The sequence below is a fragment of the Varanus komodoensis genome, unplaced genomic scaffold (assembly GCF_004798865.1).
Source record: "Varanus komodoensis strain SLA01 unplaced genomic scaffold, ASM479886v1 scaffold26, whole genome shotgun sequence".
NCBI lineage: Eukaryota > Metazoa > Chordata > Lepidosauria > Squamata > Varanidae > Varanus > Varanus komodoensis.
Genome location: NW_025335684.1, coordinates 3866225 through 3882304, shown reverse-complemented (window position 1 = coordinate 3882304; position 16080 = coordinate 3866225). Strand labels below are relative to the sequence as shown.

The following is a 16080-nucleotide window of genomic DNA, read 5'->3' as shown; positions in this document are numbered from 1 at the left end:
GTCCATCCATCGCTCTGCAATAAAGTGGAGGTGTTTCAGTAAGGAAAATAATAGTTGTCTGAAAAGTCTCCCTGGTTTTTAAATGCACTCATCCAACCATGCAGAAATTCATGGGCCTTTGATACAGAGTGGTGCTTACTTTACTATACTGCTTGTTGACGTGTGCAGTGCAATACCATTTGTGGCAGGCAAGGGCCAAGGACTGGCATGATGGGGCATCTGTCCGGGGCCCAACCACCCAGTGAGAATTCCTGGACTTGCTTCGCCTGTTCACCCTTGCGGATGACTGACTTACCTGCCGCTTGCTCTGGCCCAGGCAATGGTGGTGATTAGGAAACATAGAAACATAGAACATAGAAACAGAGCGAGTCAGAAGGGGTCTCCCAGGCCATCTAGTCTGACCCCTGGCCCCAACTGGCTCCGCTCATGACTTGCCAGGAAGAGTGGTAGCGGCCACTACCAACTTGCTCAGTGGCGCTCTGCCTTGCAAGAAAGCAAGCGGCGGCAACCAGGAAGAGGAGAAACAGATGACAAGACTGAACGGATGGGAGATTCCGTGAGGGAGAAGGGTCAACCAAGAGTACCTTGCCCAAAGGATACCCAAAATCTGGAACTGGCACTGTCTGTCTGGCCACTGTCTGCACAAAAGAGTACCTTCAGGGATGCAAACCGTGTCCATCCCTCCAGCTAGCTTCCTGACGGCCAAGGTTTTGAGAGCGTTCAACATTTCTCATATCCCCCTTTATGTTGTGTTGTTCAAGCAGTCTGTGAAGGCACCAGAAAGGAGTTTCATGCTAAGAATGACTGTGCTTGGATGCAGCAGACAAGGATCTGCATCAACAAGGAAGAAAACAACACCAATAGAAGACGCTCCTTTTATTGCACTTGGGGAGTTCTTGGTTCTTTCTCAGACAAACACCGAGAGCTTGCAACAAAACAGACAGGAAACATAACAAGAAGAAACAAAACCCACATTTAACCCACTGGAAAAATATTTAGAAGCAGGTGCTTCTTGGCTGGGCTAGCTCTCCTCCCACTTCCACCGACGTGGGGAAGATTCTGCTCTCGCCAGCTTTCTGGAACTGAGTTTCCTTCTCAAGGAGGAGAACTTATCTCCCAGGACTTTTCTGAGCCCCGGGCTGTCATGGGTGAAAGGCAGGTCTCTCCGGGGCCCAGGCAGCTGCCCTGTGAACATTTCCCACCGCGCCAGGGCATCCACTGCCTGGTCCACCTGCCGGATCTCCTCCTCGGAGACATCCTTTTCTAGGGCTGCAATGCACATCTGCAGCCACACCGTATAGTCCTCAATCATGTCCAAGGGCTTGGGAGCGCCGGCCAACTGCTCCCGGCTGGCAGCATCCGCCAGAGAACAGGACTGTTCATCAAAGTCGAGGTCCTGCAACGTGGAGATGCCTTGGCTGCAGGTTTCTGGGGTCAGGGGCTCCGAGAGGGACGTCACCGCCTCCGAGTCGTTCTCGCAGCCCATGCCGGAGTCTGCACTGGGTGGCAAAATGTCCTCAGACATAGACAGATCGCCTGCTTCTTGGCTGAGCCAGGTGGATGAAATGGTTTGTATCCATGCGTAGAGTTTCTGTGCCATGAACAATGAAAAGTGCCCCCCCAAACAAAACAAACAAAACAAAACAAAAGCATTGTTCTTTCTGTTGCCATTTTGGAGAACTAGAGTAAGAGTTAGACCTGTCTTGAGTGTCCTATATCCCTACAAAATTTGGCACTGAGAGCCCATTTCTACATAGCATTTAAAGTACTGGCCTGGGACTTTGGAGATGCAAAGTTTTAGTCCCTACCCAGCTCTGAAGCTCACTGGGCGACCCTGGAGCAGTCGCTCAGACTAACCTACCGCAGGGTTGTTACTGTGAGGATAAAGGGAAGAGGAGGAAACCCCTGCCTTATGCTCCTTGCCAGAGGAAGAAGGATGCACGGCATATGTCGTTGCTTTTCTAAAGAAGAAAAGCTGCAAGAATCAATCTGAAGATGTCTCTGGATAACGCATGGTGACATCTCAAAATCTGGAGGGAGGAGGGGACTGGGCAGGACCTCTGACAGTCCCATGATGGGACCTCAGCGCCATGAAGAGCCCTTCCCCACCCACCAACTCTCTAGAGAAGAATCAACTGTGTGAACAGAATGTGTCTGCTCAAAGCGATTCACCCAGGTTCCGTCCCAACTTGACCATGGACAAGCGATGCCCTGGTGTGGTCTCTTGAACCTAGGCAGCCCATAAGGACTAGAAACATGTAACTGAAGAACAGCAAATCAGAATAGGGATTATTGGAAATTCTGCGCCCCAACATCAGATTCTGTGCTTTCATGGCAGTTGGAAGGATTTGTGGAATGAACACAGCCCTGCCTTTCGATCGATCTGTCTAACAGGTTTGCTTCTAAGACTGTACAGTTTGGAACCTCTTTCAATACAAGGGCTGCATTCAGTTTTGGAAGAGCTCTTGAAAGCTGCATTCCAGTGGGGGGGGGACGGGGGGGGCAAAAATACAGAAAATGCCAGCCTATTTTAGGTTAAAGCTCTTCCTGCTAGTGACTGTGCTCCAGGAGAGGCATTTCGACCCTTTAGAATTGGAAACGGCCGTGGGTCTCATCATGTTTATACTCAGAAGAAATGCTCTGCTCGTTCAGATGGGCTAGCAACTATGAGGAGTTCCTGGCTTCTCCCCATAGCATGTGGCTTGGCTAACTTGCTTGAGCTGCCTGTTTGTTTATTTATTTCTTTATAGGTTTCTAGACTGCCCAACTGGCAAACAACCCAAAACAATGACAACAAGGTAATGGGAAAGGGAAAACACTGCAGCAAAATTATCAAGGCACTACTGTATTAAACATAAGAAAACATATTTAAAACACTCAGGAGACGACAGTGAAATTAACCATCTGCCTGCTGGAAGAGAAAGGTCTTCACCTGACCTCTGAGTGTACACAAGTTGATCTCCCCGAGAAGCCCCTGCACAGAGCAGGGGCTGCCACTGAGAAGGAACTTTTCCTGCCTGAAACTAATTGCATCTTGTCTGCTCTGGTTTCTGACACCTGCCGACGTACATTATGAGCAGACTGGTGTCGAGACGGCGACTAAGTCATCCTGCCTTGCAGAAAGGAGACTAGGGAGGCCTGGCCCACTCTGATCTCTTACCCTGTAGCGCTCAATGAGCTTGAAGCCCACGACGTACTGCAGCTTCCGAAGACATATCGGACAGGGCTCCAGGGGCTGCAGCAGAATCTCATCCAAACTCAAGGCACCTTGCATGATGCACTGAAGCCAGCGACAGTTTCCTAAGCCAATCAGATGGCAGATCTCGTGGCATGTGACCTTTCATTGGAAAAACCAAGAATAAATGAAGCAGGCCTTTCATCCGCTGTTTTTCTTCCCTGCCTTGAGCTAACTCTCCTTTCCCTTCCCTTCCCTTGCCTGGACTGAAAGGCACCCCAAACCCCCAGGACTTTTTCTGCAGCCTTTCCATTTTCTGTATGAGGTTTCTAAGAGCCACTTCAACCATGCAGAAATAGTATTCAGCTACATGCCCTTCCTGGGCTGTACCCCTTCCAGAGTTCAGGGCTAGGATGTTCACATTTGAACTCTCCTCCCAGTCAAAAATGGCCCATGCACAGAAAGCTAGCATGTCAAGTTTAGCACAGCTCTCTCCCTGGAACTCTACTTTTCTGCATGCGGGGAGGGAATTTTTAATATGGCAGAGTGTGCAGACAAGGGACTCCCCACCTACCATTTACACTGGCGCAGTCCTTCTGATCCAGTCACACTGCTGAAATTTCCCAAACGTACAACGCAAGACCCAAATTTGGCTTAAAAGATCCCTATCTCATTGTGAAAGTCACAGTAGTTAAAATTACAGAGAGAACCCTGGATAGATGAATAAAGTATTCGCGTGCCTCGTGGATACACGGAAAGGACAAACCTGGTGATCACACGAGGAAATGATTTGTGACTACATTTTCCTGTTCATTTCAGCTGGAACTGGGTGAGCCTCACAGAATTGCTCACACGAGACGCTAGCCAGAAGTTTTCACAGGCAAATAAGCATGTTGAAACTGTGGGACTGTGGATGCATTTCTGATGGACTTTTCACCATCTGCTCTGTCTGAGGAGAGGTCTTGGTTGGCATCATCCCTACAAACCCCCATTTGGTTTGTTCTAGGCCAAAAGGCCATGCATGATGAATGCACCATATAAACAAACATCTGGAAATAATGAACACCCTCTTGGAGCCCTTCAAATACAGTGGCACACTTGCGAGGATGATCGTGGGACCAGGTTCTACCGGGATTGGCTTATAGATCAATCTAACAATCTTGTGAACTTCCATGGTTCTGTTTGCGTTCTGCATCTATTCCCATTTTGCTTTTCATTTGGCCTGTTAAAAGCGTCCAACCCTCTGCTTTGCCCGATCCATGCACCGGACAACAACTTCTCTGATCCATGAAATACTACCCCACCCCATCTCCCAGAGGTCCTCCGGACTGGAGACGCCATGGACTGAACCTCTGTGTGAAACCGAGGGCCGTCACCATCAGATGACAGCTTCACGGACACCAGGCCCACGCGCCTCTCACCTTGCAGCACTGGAGCATTTCCAGCAAATTGAACAGCAGCGCCTCGCTTCGGGCCTGCTGCAAGACTTCGGTGTGCACCTCTTCTCTCCACGGAGAGGGGTTTAGAGTAGGACAACCGACCTGGGAGAAGTCGCCAGAAAACCTGGCGAAGCTGCAGACCCCCACTTCTGTGGGGAGAGGAAGCAAAGGGCGAGAAGGGTCACTGCTATTTCCACCCCTCCTGTGCAGAAAAGCCACCCTAACACGTCATCTCCTTCTTGCGTCAGTTGTCTCAAAATTTGTTTCCCACATTATTAAACCTTAAAAAATTAGATTATTAATCAAGCAGAAGACTGAGCTTCAGATGACTTTGGCTTGGATTCTTAACATGCCCAGCAAGAATCTATTACTGCCAATACTTAGCAACAATTGACCATTTATAGAATGGAGGTGGCTTGTGGATGAAATTAGGAAATCCGTAAAACAGACTAAATTCCCACTGCAGTTTCCAACACAGAGTTCAGAATGATAAACATGACAATCAAATACATAAATCCAAACAGAGGAAGCAGCAGCATAAAATCATTAGCAAAGCTAGACTAGTTGAATTTCCCTTTTAGCCTCCTAATTTTTGCACTTTTTGTCGGAAACTAGTCAATGTTCATCTGGTTGGTCTTCCAGCATCATCGTGGCCCCATAGAAAAAGGAATGAAGCTTGTCCAGCTAATTAGTGTCCAGGCAGCTTCACTGACATCGCTGCATATTGTACACACTGCACATGTTAAAGGAACTGGAAGAGGAGGTTATGCAAAACTCCGTAACAGCAGAACAACTGGCAGGGTTTCAGGATGTGAGGTCCACAATCCACCATTGTTTCCCTCTTAATTACACCATTCAAAAATATACGGGAAGCGGCGCGGGGAGGGGGAGAGTGTGCTGCCCTTCACGGACTGGCTTCCTTCCACTCCCTGCAGCTCCAAGGAGCTTAAAGGTCTAAAATTTCGCTGTGGGAGGCCAGACAGAGGGAGGAGCAAGGAGAGAGAAGCAGAGGATGAGTGCAAGCAAATGTGTCTCCAGTGCTTTGGGTGTTAATTGGGAAGTTTTTAATTGCACAATAGCCCTGCTTCATCCACAGGTTTTCACAAGAAGGCCTGATTGTATCCGTCCTAGCCATTTAGGATAAAAAGTGGTGGTGGTGGAGGAGGAGTCAAGTGCCACTGTGGTCTAACTGTTAGAGTACTTGTGAAATCTGGGTTCTAGTCCTCATGAAACTTGGGGCCAGTCCATGACCCTCAGCCTAAGCTACTGGACAGGGTTGTTGTGAGGATAAAACAGAGGAGGACAAGGACCATATAAGCTGCTTTGGGTTCCAGGAAATGACCACAACCCTAAATAATAATAATTCCTCTCCAAAGTTGCCACCTGAATAGAACTGTAGGAAATAAACCAAACCTTGGCCTGGCAGGAACTTGCCGAAGGTGAAGCTCCATGTCTCACAGGGGTAGAGGTCTGCCAAGGTAAGGCCCAGGACACAGAGGGCATCCATTGGCTTGTTGTTCTTCAGAAAGGTCAGGATTCCATCTGCAGGATCAAAGATGGGGAAATACCTAGTGAGAACTGTTTCTTGATAGAAAGATCTTGGAAATGCCAGCAGGTACCTTTCCTGCAGCTGTTGACCTTCACTCTGCAAAACAAGGCTTGAAACCAGCATGAAATTATTTCCATCAGCGGCTTTTCATTCACTTTGCCAGAGGTTTTAAGCTCAGATTCTTGGCTTCCAAAAAAGATCGAGATGACCTGTGCTTTTGCTTGGGGTCTAAAAGTACCCCAGAGAACTATTCTTATGCAAACGTCCAGGTATTTTCTCACCCCATGCTTGTTTTGTTTCATAGGAAGAATACTGTAAAAGTCAGGAGGCTGAAATCTGGGGACATTTTTGGCTAGGCAGACTTTGACAACAGCCTGTAAGGACTAGACTATAGGTTTACTTATGTGTAAATCACCCACCATGAGTCAGGGGAGACCAGTTACCCCAACATGCAGTTAAATACGTGGCAAGCTTTCCTGAGACAGGACAGGACGAGCCTTTCAATGGAGTGCTTCCATAAAGCAACGGCTCTGTCTAACTTCTCTTCTCCCTCCACACTGGCCAGTCCCCAGGATGGCTGAACAGCTTTTGTCCCGGTAGCAAAAGGGTGACTCCATCCGAAAAGGAAAATGTGATCGCAGCTGCCTATCTGGTGGTTCATTGTTCTGGCTGCTGGGCATGCCCTTTCCTCCCGTGGAGACAGGATGTTTCCTGCCTCACTCCTTTCCTCCCTGCTGTGCGGGCAAGGGAGAAAATGCCCCCTCACAGAACTGAAGTGCACAGAGAAAGAGCTAACTTGCCAAGTAACTCGTCCTCATGAAGCCAGCTTGCTTTCCCATCGCCTTACCAGTGTGGAGCTGTACTCTGTCCGAATCCTGGTTGTGGCGGTAACAGCAGTGGATGGAGGCGACCGGGACAGAAGGAAGGCACTTGACACGGAGGCCCCAGAAGAAAGATTCGACGCAGGTCTGCAGGGAATTCAGCAGCGAGTTCCCCACGGGTCCTTCGCTTAGGTCTAAGGGCAAGAAGCTTTGGGTCAGTTTCTTAGGGTCTAGAAAGTGTGAAGAATTTGGCCCAACCAACAGTACTGAAAGAAGCCAGGCCGGGGACTCTCAGAGTCTCACTTCTGATCTTACTGCTACATGGCAATCGAACTTGGGAAAAGAAGTTTCTTGGTGGCCTTGGAATGTTCTCCTTTATGCTTAGTTGTATGGAATGGGAATAATTTTCCAATTTGGGCGGGGAGAGAGAAGTGGGGACGGGACAACAAAGCATTGCAAATCAACTGCAATTGAAGACAAAGTCAGTCCCGATTTGGGCTCATCAGGGGCTGTGTGCAAAACTGAAGCAACTAAATATTTTATTGAAAGTGATTTGGATGAAAAATGAGTTGGCTGGAAGTTTAGAGCAATCCTAGGGATGACTTCTAAATGTGCCCATCTAGACAGAACCCTCTGAAATCCGTGATAAACACCGATGTGTGGGAAGAAGCACCCTTCTGGGATGGAAAAGTATAATGCATTTTGAAAGTAAAAAACTAACCATCTCAACATGGATGTCATGCCATGCATCGCTGCCTGGCCGCCCCTTCACTAGAACCCAGTTTTGTAAAATGAGAAGGAAGAATGCGTGGAGGTTTGCTTCACGCCTGGCGGGTCATGGCACAGGGCCATGTGCGGATGGTGCCTGCCTTGCTTTGGCCCTCACCACCTGCGACCATCGGGGCCCCTTCCTGGGCTGCGTGGCCACGTTCCAGCCCCGCAAGCCCACGACCTGTGCCCTTGTAGGCCCGCCCGTCCAGTTACCTATGGGCTGAAGATAGATGTGCTTGCGGCAAAACTTCTGCTTCCTCCTCAGCAGGGAGTGGTAGAAGGTCTCGAAGTCCTCGGGGGCGTCGGGGTGGCTGAGGAGCCAGTCGAAGGCGGTGCGAATGAACAAGCCACAGAACAGCGTCCGGTGCGGGTTGTAGGCCTCCGAGAGGAAGAGCTTCTCAGCGCTGGAGAAGGCCTTGGCGTAGAGCTCCTGCAGGGCCGGGTTGGTGGAGATCAGCGCGTCCTTCAGCGCCCGGGGCCCGAAGCTGAACTCCTGAGCATGCCTGCACTGCAACATCGCTGAAGGCAGGCCCCGGTTCTGCAGTGCCGCCTTCTGCGAACAGACGACGCGGCCGTCAGCTTCCAAACCCCACCTCTGGCCGTCGGGAAAACTGGCCGGGGGGATCTGCGCGCTCAGAGATCCCCCCCCTTGGGTCGCCGTGCATGTTTGGGATTTCGGAAATGTCATCGGTGGCCACGCCATCCGTCCAAGGGCTACCGCAGTGGGCCTGGCATGCACCGAGCCGTTCCCCAGAAGGCAAGGTGCTGAGGATGCAAGGAATTGCCCGAATCCAAGGCCCAGGAGGGTGCCGGGGGGGGCATTATTTAAACAAACAAGAGCGGCAAGGAGACGGGCGGACAGCAGGGTGGTGCGTATGGACCCGCAGCCATCCCTGGGCACCCGCTGGAGACCCCAGTCTTTATTTATTTTTTATTTATTTATTAAAACATTTTTATGCTGCCCCATTCGCCAAAGCCTTGGGGCAGCTTACAACGTTAAGTTAAAAAAAATAATTATAACATTAAATTAAAAAATATAAACATTAAGTTAAAAATGCAAAAATACCAATATAAAATAAGCCGCCCCGGCCAGATAAAATCCAATAATATTAACAATTAAAATGCCGCTTAAATAAAAAGGTCTTCGCCTGGCGCCGAAAAACAAATAACGACAGCGCCAGGCGGACCTCTCTGGCTTTAGTGAAGCCTAGAAGAAGAAGGGTTTTGTTCAGGGAACTGTGGCACAGCGCTGGCCCAACAGTCAAAGACGTGAGCCGAGACGAGGCAGGGGCTGCCCTTGAACATACTACAGATGAAGCAGCCTCAAGAACCATCGGAGACTGTGAGGATGCTCGTTTGTGGCAGGCTAGGCCGCCTACCTGTCCTGACCAGGGCCAGCTCTCCTGTGTTCCAGGCAGAGAACAAGCTGCCTTATCTTGAATCAGCCTATGGGTCCATTTTGCCCAGTGTTGCCGACACTGACCGGCAGCAGCTCTCCAGGGTTTGATTCCCTGACCATATCTGGAGATGGCAGAGATTTAACCTGGGACTTGATGCACACCTTTGTCTTTGATTCATGCTGGGTTCACAAAAAAGCCATCGTTACTCGTATTTGGGGACCTTTTTGACCCCAGACATGAAAAATTTTGCATATGAAAAGCCTTTTTCTGGCTGAAATTTTCCTCGAGAAGTTTCAAAACAACCTAAGAATGGCTTTCAGCCCTCAGCCAGTATAGGTAATCTCAGATTTAGTCCTTCCTGAAGGTTTGGCCTGGTCTCTGACTCTCAGCTTCACCTACTTCACCGGGCTACTGTGAAGGTAAAATGAAGAGGAGGAAGCCCATGCAAGAAGGGGGGAAGCAGGATATAAACATTTAAATAAACGTTAAAAATAAAAATCGTGCCACACTTCCCCAAATTGATTTGCAATTTGCTGCAACCTCTTAATAAACCATTCTCTTTGTAAGTTGGCTGCTGTCAAGCGACTCCCAGGAGTGACAAGCACCCATGAATTATTCTCTTTGAAAGCTCAGCACTGTGCCATCCCTTTCTCTGCTTTGCTCTGGCACCACCTCCCTTAGCTAGACGTTCTGGTCTGATAAGGACAAACAGTAGCTGTAGAATAAAACGTGGCACTTACAGTGATGGCAAAGAAAGGTTGCCCGAAGGCTCTGGGTGCAAAAGTTGCTTTTGGGAGAAAGGGCAATGCCTCAGGCATCCTGGTTTTACGTGCAGCCTCTGAACAGTCATTCGTGATTTTTTACTAGCTACTGAACCACCCTGGTTTCTCAGCCAGTGCCCATCTGGGCTGTCAGAACACAGAAAGCAAGGATGCTATTTGCAAGACACGACAACCCACAGAGAGACATCAGACTTGTTTGTTTCAAGGTGGCTTGAAAGCAGAACGGTTTCCTCAGCAGGATCTGCTAACCACACGCAGCCACTCTGAGAACCCACGGCTTGTTCCTGCATTGCTCAGTCTGGCTTGTGTCCAGGGTCGCTTGGCGTGATGTGTGAACCTGGCAGAGTGGCTTATGCGCGGCTTGTTGGAAAGGACCACAGAGCTACCTGGCAAAAGTGGCAAAAGACTCAGCCCCCCTCGCCATATCGCCTGCCCCTCCGTTCTGCATAGCTGACCTATCTCTGGGTAAACACACGTGGCCCAGCCCAGGATCGGAGAAAGGCTTGTAAGCTTTCCTCCCCCCTGCTTTGATGTAGAAACCCCCTCCCCATGCAGAGGGACACAAAAGGAAAGTCTTGCCTTTTCTTTTTTTAACTATTCCCCACTGGGGAAGGGGGATCAGAGCATGAAAAAAGGGGGGGGCGATTAAATCCCTTCTGCCTGATTCACCATGTCCCAGATTGGGGCCACACAGAGAGAGCGGTCAATTGCTCCAGCATGCCTATTTACACTAGGGAGAGAAATTGGTACTTCAGGATTTTTTGACAGGGTCCTAAGCAAGCATATATCCTCTCATAAAACTTTGGGGAACCCTGTCCGAAAGAAAGGGGAAAAAAACCTATCTAAAAGGAACCAGTTTTGAGAGCTGTCAAACCTCCATGCTCCTGTAAAATGGATGGCCTTCATTCTTCCTGAGTCCCTAAAGTCTCAGAAAAGTATGGAACAGTTGAGAAGCTGGGACCTATCAGGGAACACAGAGAATCTTGAGGATCCCAGTAACAATAGGAGAGAAATCCTTCCATCCCCTTTTCACAAGGGAACATTACTCATACCTTTGCTTTGAATTGACAGCTGTCAAAATCAAAACAAAGTGCAAAAGAATAATCTATTTGGAGCCTCTTTGGGTCAACAGCCATAGTATGGAAGGAATCTGTGAGGAATATGCTGGATTCCCTGGTTTCCTGGACTCCGGTCTGCTTGCAAGGAAGACCAAGGTTCCCCAGGCACCTTCCAGAAATCCAGTTCTATCAAGTAGCACCATTCTTCCATGCCCAACGCCGCCAGCAGCAGCAGTAAGCAGGGAAGAAACTGGCCACCAGGAATGGAGACAGGGGAAGATTCCAGTGAATGCTTGCAGACTTCTTCCAGGGTGGGTTGTTAAGACATGCGAATCCACCCATGGCCACCTTTAGGGACAAGCTGGGTTGACCGCAGAGCCTGGTTCTTCTGCTTTCTGCTCCCCAGGGCCAAATCCCTAGCCCACCTTTACTATCCCAGCCATTCTGACACACATTAAGAAAGAAGGCATTGTCCACATTTGCAAGGATTTGTGAACTGAATCTACCAACACTGAGCAACTGGCAAATTGCTTGCCAGTAAATCAGGGGGAAATTCATAGGCCAACAACTGATGAAAAGCCCAGAAGGCTCATAACAAATGGCTGACAAATGCCCAAGTTCAGAAAGTCACTCCCTTGCCAAGATCAGCAGCGGTAGTTGCAGTCGGGACACACGTATTAAAGCTCTGGCCTTAGTTCATTTTGTTGACAGCGCTTGAGAAAGATTATTTCTGATGGGGAAGCCCGAGCAAATGAGAGCAAGGAGCACTTGAAAAAGCAGAAAACACAAGAGAGTAACACATCCTGGAGAAAAGCCAATATACGTACACAGAACTCGTGCTCCTGGGGTTCCCCATGCTTTGTCTTCTGGCAAGGCCCTTCCATCGTGAGTGCCAGCCCCGGAGGTCAGAATGCAGCACGGGGCTGGGCACCTCCCAAGAGCTCATGCCCAGCCCGAGCCCCAGAGTTCCTGCTGGCTCACCTGCCTTTCTCTCTCTCTCTCTGGCCCAAACGGTGGTGGAGGTGAGAAGGAGGCCCACAGATGCTCCATAGATGCTCACCAGCCCTGCAAGCTGCTGGAAAAGCAACTGTGCTGGGGAAAAGGAAGGAAACAGCATCCGGGTATCTTTTCCAAGGGCCTTTTCCATCCTGGCCTAGGCACTGATGTAGCTGGTAACCATTTTCCAAGCACTTCCCAAAACCTGCACAGCTGGGAAGCCACCAAACGATGGTTGCTCCGAAGAAAAGGGAGTGGCTCTCTTAGGAGCCCTGGGGAGCCAACTGGGAGCCCGGGTTGGCTGGATTTAGCCCAGGGATCTGAGGCTCCCCATCCTTCCTCCAAAGTAACTCAGGCTTCCATTTTCAAATGAAGCTAGTCCGGCACAACCCAACTGCCCGGTGCAGTCTACTGCCTCAAGTCTTTAGCAGCAGCCAAGCATGGCCATTCAAGCTGGTCCTTTAAGCTATGACTGTATTAGAAGAAGAAAAAGCCTTTACCAACTGCTGTGGCTGCATAGGAGGCTGCTACTCTGGGTACAGAAGCAGCAAGAAGTTGCCTGACAGGTTACTGGGAACAAAAACGGGTTGGTATTTTGGGCCCCAGACTTCTTGCCTTCAGCGCTGCCCTGCAGTGGAACACCACCCACAGGAGCTTCTCTGCGAAGGATGTAGGCCTCGCACGGAAAGAGGTGGACCCCTGGGCCTCGGACACATGGGAGCTCCTCTTAGCCTCTCACCCGAGAGATGTACGTGTGCAGTAGCCCCTAGATTCGGTTCAGCATCACTAACTCCGCAGGTGACCTTGCCCAAAGTCACCACCTCTATCCTTCTGACAGTCCCGTTTGTCAAGAAGAAATGTGCGGCACGGCAGACGGCACCGTGTGTGGAATCTCACTGAGTGGCTGTTGGAGAACGAACAGCATCCAGCCCCCTGGTTCATCGCGCCGTGCAGGTCAGCCGAGAGTGTGTGGGTTTTTTCCTTCTCCATATTTACTCGTAAACTGAGCAGAGCGCTACTTGGCCCAAAGATCCCCCAGTCCCTTTATCTTCTTGATGGACCCGTTCTGTTTGTCCCCTGGTGCTGGGAGACATTCAGGGGTATGATTCTTCTCTGCCGTTCCCAATGCATCCAGTACCGAGAGGACAAAGAAATAAACATAGATCATCCTCTGGCGCTTATCAAAATAGAAACTGCGTTCTGGAAAGGAGCCCAAGGGCAGATCGCGGCCCCTGCACGCTGCTCGTGGCAGCTTGTTCCCGTGTCGGGCTTCTCAGGGCAGACTGAATGCATCTTCATCTGGTCTTAACAGTATGCAGTGTTACCACAGCTTGCACACATCCAGGACCCAAGAACAGGCTTGTGTATTTTCAAGACCCAGCCAGAGCAGCACGTAGCAGGCAATGTACAGCCCTTGGCTCCATTTCAGAAGCCCACTAAATGCGACTGGTTTGCACGTTTGGACGGAGCAATGCACCCTTCTCCATCTCCCTGCCGCCTGGGGAGAGAAGGAAGGAACGAGGGGAAAAGGTTCTCCAGCTGCTTCCGACTCTGGCCCCCAGCACCAAGAGGTGGCCCTGATGTGTGGCCCCCAGCAGGTGACCCCCAGGGAAATGAGCCCCCCAACAGACAAGGGGTTGCCCACCCCAGTTTATGCACTGGATGCATCCCCTTGGTGACTCAGCCTTTCAGGACGTGTGCCTCAACATGCACAGCGATTCCGTTGCAATGTACCTGGTGGCGAAGGACTGCCCAGGCTGGTGCTTCTTCCCACATCACTGACACCTCCCTCGGAAACAAGTTTGCTCCGAGGGCCCGCGGGGTGTCTTGTTAATTCCCGCTGACTCTACAAGGCCGTAGAAGATGCAGCCGGAGAATGGATCCCCAGTGTTCAGGCTATGCACAAGGAGTACCGTGTTTGAGCACTCTCCCGTGCGCATGGTCACCACGCTCCCCCTTGTGCCGGGTTTCCAATGTGTGAAGGGGTCTTGTAGTTAACGCAGCAAGAATGGGAAGTGGCTTGGCCACTACACCTTTCACTGGCCTCGTTCTGCTACAGGTATTAGAACCGCACTCACCTGGGCTGGGGAACACCCACCACAGTGGGGCCCCGGATCTCTGGAAAGCAGTGTGCTGGCCATGAGCACTTGCAGAAACGGGGGCCCAGTGATCTCTGCTGTAACAGACACCCCGAAGAGGTGGCTTTTGGCCCAGACGGGCACCTCTCCGGCTGCCTCCCTGCTCGACTCTTTCTGCCTGAGCTTCATTTCTGAAATCCGGCACCCTGCTGTCGCCGGTCTTTTGTACCAGGGCAGGGTCCTTAAGCAGGCGTGTCTTTCAAACACACAGAGAGGCTTCAAAGCAAGTGTCAGTTAGCAAATCCAACATTTGGCACGTGTTTGGTCCTGTAGGCCTAAGCCCCAGTTCCTGGCACTGGCCCAGTGGGGAGTCCATGAGAACAACAAAGGTGCCGAAGCTCCCCCTCGACCACACTCAAAACAGCCAGTGGCAGGAACGACACCGGCAGGAACACTGGGCAGATCTATTCACCCTTGTGGCCTAGAGCCTTGTCAACAGGGGGAGCTTCCCTTTTTAGCACCTGCCCTAGCCAAATGTTCCTCAGGGGTGGGCAAGTGACGTGGGAACGCTGCCAGTCTTAAAGCTTGTCTTGCCACCAGAGCATGCGTTACAATTAAGAAATGGGCAAAGCCATACTTAAAAACAGCAAAACCAAAACGTTAACAAATCCGCCACACTCTGCCTTCCCCAAACCACAACCTACCCAATGTGTTGGCCTGTCATTCCCATCATCCCCTATATCGGGGTCCTCAAACTTTTTCACCAGGGGGCCAGCTGAAAGATGCCGGTGCCGGGCGTGGGCCGGAAAGGCGGTGCCGGTGGGGCGTGCGGGCGCTGAGGCAGGGGCGGGCACGCGATGCAGCAGCTGGCTCGCTTGGAGATGGTTTTCTCCTAGCGAGTCCAAAATGATCTCCTCGCAAGCAGGCTGCCGCCTCCCCGCGTGGGGGGGGGGTGAGGCGGGGGGGCACGCACGGCACCTTGAAAACCTCTGAGGCGGACTGGATAAATGGCTATGGTGGGCCACATCCGGCCCCCAGGCTGTAATTTGAGGACCCGTGCCCTGTACGCTGGCTAGAGACGATGTCCATGATACTCCAACGCATCTGGAGATAGCCCGATCGTGAAATGCAACTTAAAGTTTTCCTCCATGTCTAATGTCCAGGGGATATTCACTCCAGATCTGTTGCAACAAAAACAACAGATAGTCTTGGAGTACCTTAAATTGGACACTCCAATTTAGGGATAACAACACTCTCCATCCACTCTGCCGAGGTGGGTCACTCCGTGCAGAGTTGGCCCAAAATAGGCGTGTCAGTCGATTTTTAATGTACGTAATTGCACTTCAGGACACGGTGTGGTTGCAAAGGTGGGGAGCAAGGAAAGCATTACTGCCCAGTATTGCAGCCATGCTGCTAAAACTGCCAGTGCCGGGGATGATAGTCCCCGCAGGGACATCCCAGTGAGACTAGGAACAAATCCAGGCAGCTGTGTAGACCCTCACCCACAAACCAGCTCGCCTAGTCTGGATCCCCCCCGGAGCAGGGGAAGATCTTTGGTCGAGCACAGGAGCTTTCAATGGCCACTCAGATCCCAGGGGCCCCAAACACTTCGCATCAGAACAGGCAGCGACCACGCTGGCCGGGAAGATCCGTTCGCCACCTGCAGCTACTCTGGAGGAGGCAGCCGAGCCCAGGAAAGGGGCGCCAGTGCTCCCGCTCACCCAAGCAGTGCCGGCGCCGCGTCCCGGTGAGCCCCGCCGCCACTACCCCGCTCGCCGCTCATCCCCGAACCGCGCCGCGTCTCTCGACGGAGCCGGGGCGGGGGGTTCCGGGGAAGCCCTCCGGCGCGAAGGGGAGGCGCCGGCGCGTCCAGGTTGGGCAGCCGCCGCGGAAGGGGCGCGGGGGCGGCGGCGGGGAACGGGCTCCGTCTGCCGCGCTCGCCCCTCGCCTCCGCGTCTGGCTGCGTGGCGCGCCTCCCGCCGCGGCTCCAGAGCCCCGCACGCGCCCGCGC

General features: G+C 51.4%; 1 protein-coding gene across 1 annotated transcript; it reads right to left on the bottom strand.

The window, feature by feature from the left end:
* Positions 1–861: 861 nt before the first annotated feature.
* Positions 862–8737, bottom strand: AMZ1 (archaelysin family metallopeptidase 1). The gene is made up of 6 exons (XM_044433743.1): positions 7969–8737; positions 7011–7178; positions 6028–6156; positions 4597–4763; positions 3161–3337; positions 862–1591 (listed from the first exon to the last, which is right to left on the bottom strand). The coding sequence occupies exons 1-6, from the start codon at positions 8456–8458 to the stop codon at positions 1022–1024; spliced, it is 1701 nt and encodes a 566-aa protein (XP_044289678.1). The 5' UTR covers positions 8459–8737; the 3' UTR covers positions 862–1021.
* Positions 8738–16080: the final 7343 nt, after the last annotated feature.